The sequence below is a fragment of the Hyla sarda genome, chromosome 7, assembly GCF_029499605.1.
Source record: "Hyla sarda isolate aHylSar1 chromosome 7, aHylSar1.hap1, whole genome shotgun sequence".
Classification (NCBI taxonomy): Eukaryota; Metazoa; Chordata; class Amphibia; order Anura; family Hylidae; genus Hyla; species Hyla sarda.
In genome coordinates, this window is record NC_079195.1 from 176,658,858 (window position 1) to 176,672,239 (window position 13,382).

General features: G+C 49.1%; 1 protein-coding gene across 1 annotated transcript in view; it reads left to right on the forward strand.

Moving 5' to 3' along the window:
• BMS1 (BMS1 ribosome biogenesis factor) overlaps positions 1 to 13,382 on the forward strand; it is a 58,651-nt gene that overhangs the window by 20,734 nt on the left and 24,535 nt on the right. Inside the window, exons 9-10 of the mRNA XM_056531398.1 lie at positions 180 to 319; positions 10,071 to 10,798. Of these exons, the coding sequence (XP_056387373.1) occupies positions 180 to 319; positions 10,071 to 10,798 (868 nt within the window). The remainder of the gene's footprint in view (positions 1 to 179; positions 320 to 10,070; positions 10,799 to 13,382) is intronic.

Genomic DNA, 13,382 nt, shown 5'->3' on the forward strand with positions numbered 1-13,382 from the left:
ATATCCTTAATACAGGGCTTATAGAAAACTGGTTGCCCATATTGTACTTCCATGTCACTCATAGCTTGTTAGATAGATGATAGCGTCATTATGTAATCTATATTCTATGATGCTTTATTGCATGGTGACTGACGACTAAATATTATGGTTTCGAATGACTGCTTTTTATGTCTTTACAGAGAGCTGCAAAACCTTCACGTGAACTGGTAAAGAGTCTCATTTCCACCAACGTTACCATTGATTCCAAGATGTCTACAAGCAAAGTGTCCTTATTTATGGACTCAAAACCTCTGGGCATGGACGAAGTTGACAGCAAAGAGTATGTTTTCATATGTCTGCTCAAAGTGTCCCTGAAACATTAACAACTTTTAGCATGTTCTAGAGACATGTCAGAAATTTTGATTGGTCAGAGCCCCATGGATTATTATATAGAGATGGAAGAACTGCTGACAATCAAGACTGCCTTCTACAGCGAACCGGGGGAATGAAGCTTTTAGCGGACCCCAACCAATCTAAACTTCTGACATCTTATTTTTTTTAAAGTGACAGTGTCCATTTAAATGGGTACTCCAGTGGAAACCTTTTTTTATTTATTTTTTATTTTTTAAATTTTTTTGTATATATAACAACTGGTGCTTAAAAGTGGTGCCTAAAAGTTAAGCAGATTTGTAAATTACTACTATTAAAAATCTTCCAGTACTTGTTAGCTGCTGAATACTACAGAGGAAATTCTTTTCTTTTGAAATTTCCTTTCTCTCTCCATTTTTGGAACTGTCCAGAGAAGCATATGTTTGCTGTGGGGATTTTCTTCTGCTCTAGACAGTTCCTGACATGGACAGAGGCGTCAGCAGAGAGCACTGTGAACAGAGAGAAAAGAAATCCACAAAGAAAAATTTCCTCTGTAGTATTTAGCAGTTAAGTACTGGGTGGATTAAGATTTTTTAATAGATGTAATTAACAAATCTGTTTAACTTTTTGACACCAGTTGATTTAAAAAAAAAAAAATATATATATATATATATATAATATAAAAAATTCTCCATCTGCTCCATTGGGGGACACAGACCGTGGGTGTATGCTGCTGTCTCTAGGAGGTATGACACTATGGTAACAAATAAAGTCGGCTCCTCCCAGCAGGATATACCCGCCTCCAGGCCCTGAGCTAATCAGTTTAAGCTTAGTGTCTGAAGGAGGTGGACATGGTCTGGATTTCTCCAGACCAGGTCTTATGTTTTATTATTTTCCTAGTTAGGGAATGTGTTAGTTTTTTTATTCCTTTTTCTTTCATGTTTTCAGGTGGGGACTCAGGAACTGCGGCTCACTGTTTCCCCATTGCGAGTAAGGGGGCACAGACATTGCGTATATGCGCTGTTAACCCCCTCTCGCCAACGGTCAGCACCTGGGGTTGTACCTCATGGGTCCGGGTCCCCCAATTCCCTGCTCGCCTCCCTCACACATGGTAGCTCGGCGTGATGCAGGTAACCAAAGCTGACTGAAGACCTCGCAGAAGACTCCATTAGGTAAGTTCTTCTGACTGAGGTGAGCATATATTTTCTCCCTTAGGTGCTGACTTGCAACCTCTGGAGACCCTAATTTTTTTGGACCACTTTCAGTTAAGGGGCTGGCCTGTGTTGGGGCTCTATCTTTATTCAAAGCTGGGGCGTGCAAGGGCATTTTGAGCAGGAAGGGGTTACTTCTTACTATTACGTGTGTGTGTGTGTGCTTTATACTATGCGGCTGTCAGCCACAGCGCTTACTATGCGGCTGACAGCCGCGGCGTCTGTACTGTTCGACGCACGGAGCGCCAACTTACTTTTGTTTTCGGCAGCAGACCGCTGCCGACATACATGTGCATCGCCCGCTCACTTCCCCGCGGGCGCAGACACGCCTGACATGTGCGCCCGGGTCAAGGAGCGGGCGCCATTACTGTTCTTCACGGCGTCCGGGGCGCTATAGCTCCGCCCACAGGGTCGCCAGAGCTTACTGGAGGCACGAACAGCCCTCCAATCAGCGTAGTGCGCCCGATTATCGTGCACAGAGGCCAATTAGACAGTGCCTCTGCTCCAGGCACGCCCCTCTATGGCTATTAGCTGGCCTGTTTCTCCCTCTCTTTCTCTCAGAGTGGAGTTCTCCTCACAGCAGCTACCACTTGGGACACAGACTCGGGTGAGAGAGTTCTTTTTTTCATTCTGTCTGTACCCAGAACTGTTCCTCCCTCTAAACAGACAACTGGAGCATTCGTTTCCTATTTTGTCTGTAAGTCCTGTAATTCCAAAATTCCTTGTTCGGCTGAACCCCCTTGCTCTGCCTGCTCCTCTGCTGCCCCAGACCCCATGGTACCCCCAGATGCTCTTTCAGTTCCGGTGGATTCGGCCGCCCCTCCAGCCTGGGTTTCTTCCCTATCCCAGTATATGGCTGACTTGACTCAAGTCTCCCGTTCGGTGGCTGAGGCCTCCCGTGACGTGGTGTGTGCCTTGAAAAAGTCTGCCCTGCGCCGGCCCTCTAAAGGGACCCGCTCCCCTTCTCCACATACCTCATGCTCTCACATGCGTACTAGGGGTGTATCTTCTGAGTCCATCTTCTTCCATTGAGTCTTCAGGTTGAAGTGGGCGTTCCCCTCGTGGGTCCCGCTCTGGTGGCTCCGCTCCCCCCTTCTTCTTCAGGGGCGATCATTTCTTCCCCTCCACTGGCAGGTAGTGACAACAGATGCCAGTCTGTTGGGCTGGGGTGGTGTGTTCAGGGACTGGATGGTTCAAGGCCTCTGGTCTCCCTGGGAAGCCCTTCTTCCAATAAACATCATGGAACTGAGGGCGATTCTTCTTTGCCTTCTTCATTGGGAGTCCCTGCTTCAGTCCCGCCCTGTCCGCATCCAGTCGGACAACGCCACGGCCGTGGTGTACATAAATCAGCAAGGCGGCACTCGCAGCTCGGCAGCCATGGCCGAGGTGACAAAGATTCTCATCTGGGCGGAAAACATATTTCGGCGATTCACATTCCGGGTGTGCTCAACTGGGAAGCGGACTTTCTCAGCCGTTCCTCAGCCGACCCCGGCTAGTGGTCCCTGCATCCAGAGGTCTTCGCGCAGATCTGCGACCTCTGGGGCATTCCAGACGTGGACTTCTTCGCATCTCGGCACAATTGGAAGATCCTTCCGTTTGTGGCGAAGTCCAGGAGCCCCCTGGCGCTAGCTGTGGACGGCCTAGTGATTCCTTGGGCAGGGTTTGCTCTGCCCTATCTGTTTCCTCCCCTTCCGCTCCTTCTCAGGGTTCTGAGGAAGCTCAAAGCGGAGGAAGTTCCCGCCATTCTGATAGCTCCAGAGTGGCCCTGAAGGTCGTGGTATGCCGACGTGGTCAGGCTCCTGGACGACACTCCACTACACCTTCCACTTCATTCGTACCTACTGTCTCAGGGTCCTCTTTACCACCCCAATTTACAGTCGCGGCATTTGATGGCGTGGTGGTTGAGAATGCGGTTTTGAGAGCCCGCGGTTTCTCTTCCCCAGTCATTCGCACCATGCTCAGGGCTCGTAAGCCCTCCTCGGCAAAAATTTACCACCATACTGGCGGTTTTATTTTCGTTGGTGCGAAGCTCAGGTTTTGTCTCCTATTACTTTTTCTATTTCCCCTCTTCTTTCTTTCTTGCAGTCGGGTTTGGAACTGGGTTTGTGTCTCAGTTCCCTTAAGGATCAAGTTTAGTCTCTTTCTGTTCTTTTCCAGCATCCTCTGGCTTCTAATTCTCATGTCCGGACCTTCCTTCAAGGAGTGGCGCATGCTGCCCCTCCTTATCGGTCACCTTCTCCCCCTTGGGACTTGAATCTGGTCTTGGGGGTCCTCCAAGGTGAACCTTTTGAACCCCTAAGGGAGGTGTCCCTGCACCTCCTTTCTTGGAAAGTGGTGTTTCTTGTTGCTATCACCTCCATCCGGAGAGTGTCTGAATTGGCAGCTCTTTTCTGCCTCTGGCAGTTCCCGCAGACTTCAAGGATCCCACTTAGCGAGGTTTGCTTCTGAGGCAGCTGGCTCTTCTCTTCTTCCCATCTTCGCCTCGACATGGGTGTCCAAGGCCCTGTTGGAGTGGTGCCAAAAGCTCCATCAGGATATCTTAGCAGGATCCCTCCACCAGAGGCTCTGTCTGCTCTGGCTCTCCAATGCTCTAAAGCTGGGGACCTTCTGTGCGCAGCTTCCACGTAGTCAGCCCGTTGTTCTGCCTTTGCTGTGGGTCACCTAGCGGCTCTCCGCCACTTTGTGGCTTAAAGCTTGGAATGCGGATGCCGCTTCCAAAAGGTCTCTCTCTGAGCTTCCCTTTGCGGGTGGCCGTCTTTTTGCCGACCGCCTCGATGAGATTATCTTTGTGGCAACTAGAGGTAAGAGTTCCTTCTTACCTCAAAATAAGGCTCTCCTTTCTTCCCAATGGAAGTCCTTTTTCCTTTCGGACCTCTGCTTCCAGCTAAGGGTCCGGGCAGGCGTCCTCGCGGGACAAGAAGACTTCCTCGTGCCAGGCACGCCCGGCTTGCAAGTCGGATTCCAACCGGTCTGGCCATTTTGCGCCCAAATCGGGCAACCGCAAGCCCGCTTCTGATGAAGTGAGGCCCCCACCCGTGTTTTCTTTCGGGTGGGAGGTCGTCCCTTCCGAGACATGTGGACTTCACACATTCAGGACTTTGGGGTCAGGGATGTGGTGTCCAACGGCTACTAGATTGAATTCGCTTCCCTTACGAGGGATCGTGTTTTTTTGACCCCGGCCCCCCGGTTTCCCCCCCTGGCAAAGCAATTTCGAGCGGCTCTCCAGTCTCTGCTTCTCCAGGGGGTTATCTTCCCTGTTCCTCCAGGGGCACGTTTTTCGAGGTTCTATTCAGATTTTTTTGTGGTCCAAGATGGACGGTTCTGTGCGACCAATCCAACCGTCATCTCCTCATCCACCACTTCAGAATGGAATCTTTCCGTTCGGTGGTGGCGTCCCTGGAACAAGGGGATTTACCTTCATCGGTGGACATCAAGGATGCCTACCTCCATGTGCCAATATTTCTGGGCCATCATCGGTACCTCCGCTTGCGGTTCCGGAGGGGCATTTTAAATTCGTGGCCCTCCCCTTTGGTTTTGCCACGGCTCCTCGGGTCCTTACAAAGACCCTTGCGCCAGTGTTGGGCCTGTTTGGTCGAGGGGAATCTCGGTCATATCCTATCTGGACGACCCTCTCATCAAGGCTCCGACCAGAGCCCAGACTCTGGAGAATCTGGACATCTCTCTCCACTCTCTGACTCGCTTCGGGTGGATGGTCAACTGGGACAAGTCAGTCTTCTGTCCTACCCAGTCTCTAACCTTCATGGCCTTCGATTCGATGGCCTCTGCCCGCATTTGTCTTCCGCCGGACAAACGTCTAGCGCTCTTGTCGGGGGTCCGCCCCCTTCGGACCCTGGCGTCAGTCTCCACCTGCACAGTATGGACCTCCTGGGTCGGGTGGTGGCAACTATGGAGGCCGTACCCTTGGCCCAGTTTCATTACCGCCCTCTTCAACTGGCGATTCTCTCTCAATGGAACAGGTTTCCTCTGTCCCCCGATCGTCAGATTGTTCTCCCTCGCAGGGTCAGTCAGTCTCTGCTCTGGTGGCTCCGCTCCCCCCTTCTTCTCCAAGGGCGGTCCTTTCTTCCCCTTCTTGTGCGGTTGTCGGCCTGGGGCGGCGTGTTCAGGGATTGGACGGTCCAGGAACTCTGGTCTCCCCTGGAGACCCCCCTTTTCCAACAAACCTATTGGAATAACGGGCGATTCTTCTTTGTCTTCTTCATTGGGAGTCCCGTCTTCAGTCTCGTCCTGTCCGCATGATCGACACACATTCCGGGAGTGTTCAACTGGGAAGCGGACTTCCTCAGTCGGTCCTCACCCGACCCCGGCAAGGGGTCTCTTCATCCGGAGGTCTTCACGCAGCTCTGCGACCTCTGGGGTCTTCCGGACGTGGACCTCTTCGCGTTCCGGCACAATCGGAAGATCCTTCTGTTTGTGTCCAAGTTCCGGGACCCTCAGGCTCTGGACATGGACGCCCTAGTGATTCCTTGGGGGGGGGGGGGGGGGTTTGCCCTACCTTATCTGTTCCCTCCTCTTCCGCTCCTTCCTAGGGTGCTGAGGAAGCTCAAGGCAGAGGATGTCCTCGCCTTTCTGATAGCTCCAGATTGGCCCCGAAGGTCGTGGTACGCCGACGTAGTCAGGCTCCTGGACGGCGCTCCTCTTCGCCTTCCGCTCCGCCCGGTCCTACTCTCTCTCGGGGTCCTCTTGCCACCCCAATTTACAGTCGCTGCATTGTTAGCGTGGCGGTTGAGACTGCGGTTTTGAGGGCCTGCGGGTTCTCTTCCCAAGTCATTCACACCATGCTCTAGGCTCGTAAGCCCTCCTCCGCACGAATTTACCACCGTACTTGGCGGTTTTTATTTTCGTTGGTGTGATCCTCAAGACTTCTCCCCGGTGACCTTCTCGGTTTCCCGTCTTCCCTCCTTTTTTGCAGTCAGGGTTGGAACTGGGGTTGTCTCTCAGTTCCCTTAAGGCCAGGTTTCGGCCCCTGGTTTCTATTCTCATGTACGGACCTTCATGCAAGGAGTGGCGTGCGCTGCTCCTACTTATCGGTCACCTTCTCCCCCTTGGGATTGAACTTGGTTCTGAGTGCCCTCCAGGGTGAACCCTTTGAGCCCCTTAGAGAGGTGTCTCTCCGCCTCCTTTCTTGGAAAGTGGCATTTCTTGTTGCTATCACCTCCATCCGGAGGGGGTCTGAACTGGCAGTTCTTTCCTGCCGTTCTCCATTTCTGGTGATCCACCAGGACAGGTCGTTTTCCGGCCAGTTCCTTCCTTTTTGCCTAAGGTGGTCTCGGTCTTTCATCTCAATGAGGACTTTGTCCTCCCGTCTTTTTGTCCGGCTCCTTCCCATCCTAAGGAGCGTTACTACACAAGCTGGTTGTAGTTTTGGGCTGTTCGGTTTTATCTCTCCATCACTTCTTTTTTTCGTCAGTGTGATTCCTTTGTCGTCCTTACGGAAGGTCGTCGCAAGGGAGAACCTGCTTCCAAGGCCACCATCTCTAGGTGGATTTGGTCCGCCATTGCGGAAGCCTATCGCTGTAAGGGGAAGATTCCTCTTTTTCAGGGTTGTGGCTCATTCCACACGTTCTGTTGTGCTTCTTGGGCTCTCCAGAATAGAGCTTCGGCATTGCGGTTTTGCAGGGCGGCTACCTGGTCGTCTTTGCACTTTCTCAAGGTTTTTTTTTTTTTTTACAGTTCATACTTTTGCATCGGCTGATGCTAGTCTTGGTATTAAGGTGTTGCAGGCGGCAGTGGATTGGCCGTCTGCCTGACTACTTATCTGCCCACCCAAGGGACGGCTTTGGTACGTCCCAAGGTCTGTGTCCCCCAATGGAGCCGATAGAGAAAAGGAGATTTTTTAACACTTACCATAAAATCTCTTTCTCGAAGGATCCATTGGGGGACACAGCTCCAGCCCTTTTTGGTTTTTTCCTTTGGTTCTCTGTCCGAGGGTGTGTTCAGTTGTGTTTTTTCTTCTGGTTCTCGGACAGTTTGGGGTTTTTCTTTGCCCTATTGGTCTCCTCCTATTGCTCTGGAACTTAAACTGACTAGCTCAGAGCCTGAAGGCGGGTATATCCTGCTGGGAGGAGCTGACTTTTTTTTGTTACCATAGTGTCACACCTCCTAGAGACAGCAGCATACACCCACGGTCTGTGTCCCCCAATGGATTCTTCGAGAAAAAGATTTTACGGTAAGTGTTAAAAAATCTCCTTATTTTGACCACCTATAACTTTCTAATTTTTCCGTATATGGGGCGATATGAGGACTAATTTTTTGCGCCATTATCTGTAGTTTTTATCAGTACCACTTTTGCTTAGGTTTTACTTTTTTATTAATTTTTAATTAATTTTTTTGGAATAAAATGTGACAGCAGCAATTTTGGACGTTTGAAATTTTTTTTTTTACGTTTACGCCGTTCACCTTATGGGATAATTAACAAAATATTTTAATAGTTCAGACTATTACGCACGCAGCGATACCAAATATGTGTAATTCTTTTTTACGCTTTTTTGCTGGTAAAATGGGAAAAACGGACGTTTAACTTTTTTATTGGGGGAGGGGATTTTTCTAATTTTTTTTTACTTTATTTTTTTTTTTTTTTACACTTTACTAGTCCCCATAGGGGACTATTTATAGCAATCATTTGATTGCTAATACTGTTCAGTGCTATCGGTGATCTTCTGCTCTGGTCTGCTCGTTCTCAGACCAGAGCAGAAGACCCTGGGAGACAGCCGGAGCCAGGGACCTCCGGCTGCCATGCTGGACGATCGGATCCCCGCGGCAGCACTGCGGGTGATCCGATCATCCATTCAAAGTATGTCCGCCATTACCGGCGGGTCCCCGGTGCTCGCGGTCATGGCGGCGCGTAAACGTACGTCATGGTGCGTTAAGTACCACGGCACCATGCCGTACATTTATGCCCATTGTCTTTAAGGGGTTAAGTTTAATAAGGATATTTCATAAAAATGCCAAATATTGTAAAGGACAGCTTTTTGAAGTATACTATCTGATGATCTTCAAAAATGAATTAGTACTATAGAAGTTGTTTGCCTGAAATGGAGAGAATGCGAAGAGGACCATGGAGGGGTCTCTTAGGGTCTCAATAATAGCAGTAAGAGCACTAAAATCACCTTGTCACCACTCTGAAGGCTTAAAGGGGTACTCCGGAGCTAAGACATTTTATCCCCTATCCAAAGGATAAGGGATACGATGCCTGACCACGGGGGTCACATTACTACAGCCCTGTGATAGGCAGTAATCAGACCCGGGGCGAACATGCTCAGGGGGCTGATGGTAACAGGGTGGTGCGTGAAAGATCACGGGGTCCCCAGCGGCAGGACCCCCGCGATCAGGCATCTTATCCCCTATCCTTTGGATAGGGGATAAGATGTCTTAGCACCGGAGTACCCCTTTAATGTAACAAAACCATGCAGGTTTTCTCAAAAGAAATTTAAAGTACAGGTAAACTTTAATTAACGGCCAACCATATGATGCAAGGATGGAACGAGAGGTAGTAGTAAAAAATTGCAGCTCTCTGTTCTGGCTCATATTCACCTGGTGGGGCATATGGACAGGAGTTGTCCTGATGTGACTATTGCACCTGGTGTGGTCTCCTAATTGTCTCCTAAGGTTCATTTGTCTATCCAGGTCCATGTATTGCTTATTTGCAACTGTGCTGGTGGTGTTACAGTATCTTGTATTCTGCAAATCTACATAGGCCGGCAGCACTGTTAGTTTTAAAAGCACAACGCCAACCTTGCTCTTATGCTCGGTCTGCAAAATTTGTCCTGAAAAACGCTGCATGCGCTTGGTGGTCAAGGTGCCGAGACAACAGTTTGACGCCCAGTGAGTTCTGTGCACAAGTCCTGTTAAGTAACAAAGGGCTTGTGCACAGTACTTGCTGGGAGACTTGACTGCCCAATGTGTGCAGCGTCTTCAGAACAAAACTTTGTTTAACAGGTAGGAGAGCAACACTAGTTACGCTTCAAGCAGCAACATTATGCTGGTGACCAGGGATGTGGACATTAATCCATTCTTTAGACCAACAGGAACTTTGATGTTAACACCTCAGCTACTCTCTACCAGTAGGGAAATGGACATTACCCCCTACTCTGTCCTAAACTTATTTTATGTTGACATAAACCATTTCACTAACTAAGACCATGAGGGACAGTGACATTTTTTTTTTTTAACCATAATCCTTATTGCTATTTTACTATTGTATATCCTGCTCTTATTTACAACTACCTGTATGCCATATATAGCTTACATTTTAGGCTGTGTGGCACTTTGTATCTCACTGGAATGATTATGCCCCCATGTGTCAAGGTCTATTTCAAACTTGTTATAATTTGTTAGTGGGAACATTACCCAGTGCCCTTTATGTGCCACCTCACTAACTGCAAAGTCCAAGAAGGAATTTTGTCAGAGAGTATTACCTAAGGAATTGTTGGTAATTTTTAGCTACGTTCTCTTCATGGTGCCTGGTATTCATTTTGTTATACTATTTATTAGGTTTGAAATGCCGACAGAGGAAAAAGTTATAGACGCTGAAACTGGTCGGGTACGTCGTAAAGCTGTGTTTAAAGGGGACGAAAATGAGGATTCTGATGAGGAGGACGATGATGATGAGGAAAGTGAGAATGAAGATGAAAAGGAGGATGATGATGGTGAAAATGATGAAGATGAGGAGGAAGCTGCTGAATTTTCTGAAGAAGAAAGTGAAGCTGAAGAAAAAGTTAAACTCTTGAGCCGAAGAGCTGATAAAAAAATGAAAGTGGAGGAGCGTCCTAAAAGGAACACTTTGGAGATGCCAGCATTTGCAGACAGTGATGATGATCTTGAACACAGTGGTGATGAAGGAGCAGAAGATGAGGAAGGAGGAGGTGATGAGGAGGAAGAAGAGGAAGATAGTGAAGAGGAGGAAAAAGAGGAAGATGGCGAAGAGGATGACGACAATGATGAGAAAAATATAGTGGTAAAGAAAAAGGGGACTGCTGTGAAAAAGGCACAGAATGGCAATGAAGGCAGAAAATCAAAAGCCACATTAGATAGTGGGAATTGCACTGGAGAAGATGGCATATCTTCAGATTCTGAAGACGTAGAAAGCATGGATACTGATGAAGAACCATCTAAAGATGTAGTTAAAGAATCTGAATCAGAAGAGGACAGAGGTGATGAAGAAGACTTACTAAAAGAAGATGAAGACCTCATGGAAGACGATGACATTGGAGACACAGCTGGTGAGTTATATAGTGACCTCCACCTAGGTGTTGGCTCAAAATGTGCTGATGTTTCACCATTTTTATAGTGACGTCATTTTTTTCTGTTAATATGAATTGATTAAAGAATACGTTTTTACTACTTTCTGCTGGAAGCTGCATTCCACGCTGTCTTGCACATTGAGTGACCTCCATTACCACAATTCAAAATTAAATTCAACTTGAGAAGTCACTTTCAAGTTGAAATGGGATGCTAAAATGCTGGCAGATGGTTTTATCAGAAAACTGGCAATTTAGTTTATAACTTTAACCCCTTCCCACTATAGGACGAATTCATAAGTCCCAGCACCCGACATGTTTGTGTGCTGGGGCGTATGCATACGTCCTGACGATCTCCTGCGCTCTGCTCAGGAGATTGGCGGCGGGACCTGACTTTCAATCCCAGCCGGGGTCCCGCCAGTCACGGCAGCATTAACCCCATAGATCAATCCTGATTATGGCATCTATGGTGTTGACCGGGAGGGTGCTCCCCCTGTTCACCAACAGCAGCACCGCAATACGATCGCGGTTTGCCATTGGTTTCTATGGCAGCAGGAGGCCTGACTATAGCCTCCTGTCTGCCTGCCTGCTACGGAAGCCTGAGAAATCCAGCCAGAGGCTGGATCGCACAGCCTGTAGTGTGTGCAGTACATCAGGTCATACTGTGCTGCAGTACAAATGTATTGCAGCATGGTACACTGCTCAAAAAAAACACTTAAAGGAAAACTGTCAGACTAGTCACCTGCACAAACCGGTGGTACTGCCTGGTTAGTGCCTGCAGGTGACGCTGGGAAAAACGATGCCTGCATACAATGCCTGGATCCATTGCTCCATTCGTCTGATATCTCCTTCTTTCTGAATATGCAAATTAGCAGTAAGGGGCATGAGCAGGGTTACAATTCAGCCTTCGGGCACTGTGACGTCAGTGCTGTTTCTTTGGCTCTCGGCCCGGCTAATCATTATTCACTGCCTCCCTCGGCCTCTCCTCCATTCCACCGCTATGTAATCGCATTTACTGTGCATGTGCAGCTTCCTGACTACACCTGGAAGCGGCCTCAGAGCGGTTATGAAGCCTGTTATGAAGCCGCTCTGAGGCTGCTTCCGGGTGTAGCCAGGAGGCTGCACATGCGCAGTTGACGCGATTACTTAGCGGGGAGGAGGGGGAGAGGCGGAGAGAGGCAGTGAATAACAGCGCTGACGTCACAGTGCCCGAAGGCTGAATCATAACCCCGCCCATGCCACTTACTGCTAATTTGATATTCAGAAAGAAGGAGATATCAGACGAACGGAGCAACGGATCCAGGCATTGTAAGCAGCGTTTTTCTCAGCGTCACCGGAACTACCAGGCAGTACCACTGGTTTGTGCGAGTGACTATTCTGACAGTTTTCCTGTAAACACAATGTAACTCCAAGTCAATCACACTTCTGTGAAATCACACTGTCCACTCAGGAAGCAACACTGATTGACAATCAATGTCAAATGCTGTTGTGCTAATGGAACAGACAACAGGTGGAAATTATAGGCAATTAGCAAGACACCCCGAATAAAGGAGTGGTTCTGCAGGTGGTAACCACATACCACTTCTCAGTTCCTATGCTTCCTGGCTGATGTTTTGGTCACTTTTGAATGCTGGCGGTGCTTTCACTCTAGTGGTAGCATGAGACGGAGTCTACAACCCACACAAGTAGCTCATACAGGATGGCACATCAATGCGAGCTGTGGCAAGAAGGTTTGCTGTGTCCATCAGCGTAGTGTCCAGAGCATGGAGGCGCTACCAGGAGAAAGGCCAGTACATCAGGAGACGTGGAGGAGGCCGTAAGAGGGCAAAAACCCAGCAGCAGGGCCGCTATCTCTGCCTCTGCAAGGAGGAGCACTGCCAGAGTCCTGCAAAATGACCTCCAGCAGGCCACAAATGTGCATGTTTCCACTCAATCGGTCAGAAACAGATTCCATGAGGGTGGTATGAGGGCCCGACATCCACAGGTGGGGGTTGTGCTTACAGCCCAACCCTGTGCAGGACGTTTGGCATTTGCCAGAGAACCCAAAGATTGGCAAATTCGCCACTGGCACCCTGTGGTTTTCACAGATGAAAGCAGGTTCACACTGACACATGTGACAGACGTGACAGAGTCTGGAGACTCCATGGAGAACATTTCTACTGCCTGCAACATCCTCCAGCATGACCGCTTTGGCGGTGGGTCAGTAATGGTGTGGGGTGGCATTTCTTTGGGGGGCCGCACAGTCCTCCATGTGCTTGCCAGAGGTAGCCTGACTGCCATTAGGTACCGAGATGAGATCCTCAGACCCCTTGTGAGACCATATGCTGGTGCGTTTGGCCCTGGGTTCCTCCTAATGCAAGACAATACTAGACCTCATGTGGCTGAAGTGTGTCAGCAGTTCCTGCAAGAGGAAGGCATTGATGCTATGGACTGGCCCGCCCGTTCCCCAGACCTGAATCCGATTGAGCACATCTGGGACATCATGTCTCGCTCCATCCACCAACACCACGTTGCACCACAGACTGTCCAGGAGTTGGCAGATGCTTTAGTCTAGGTCTGGGAGGAC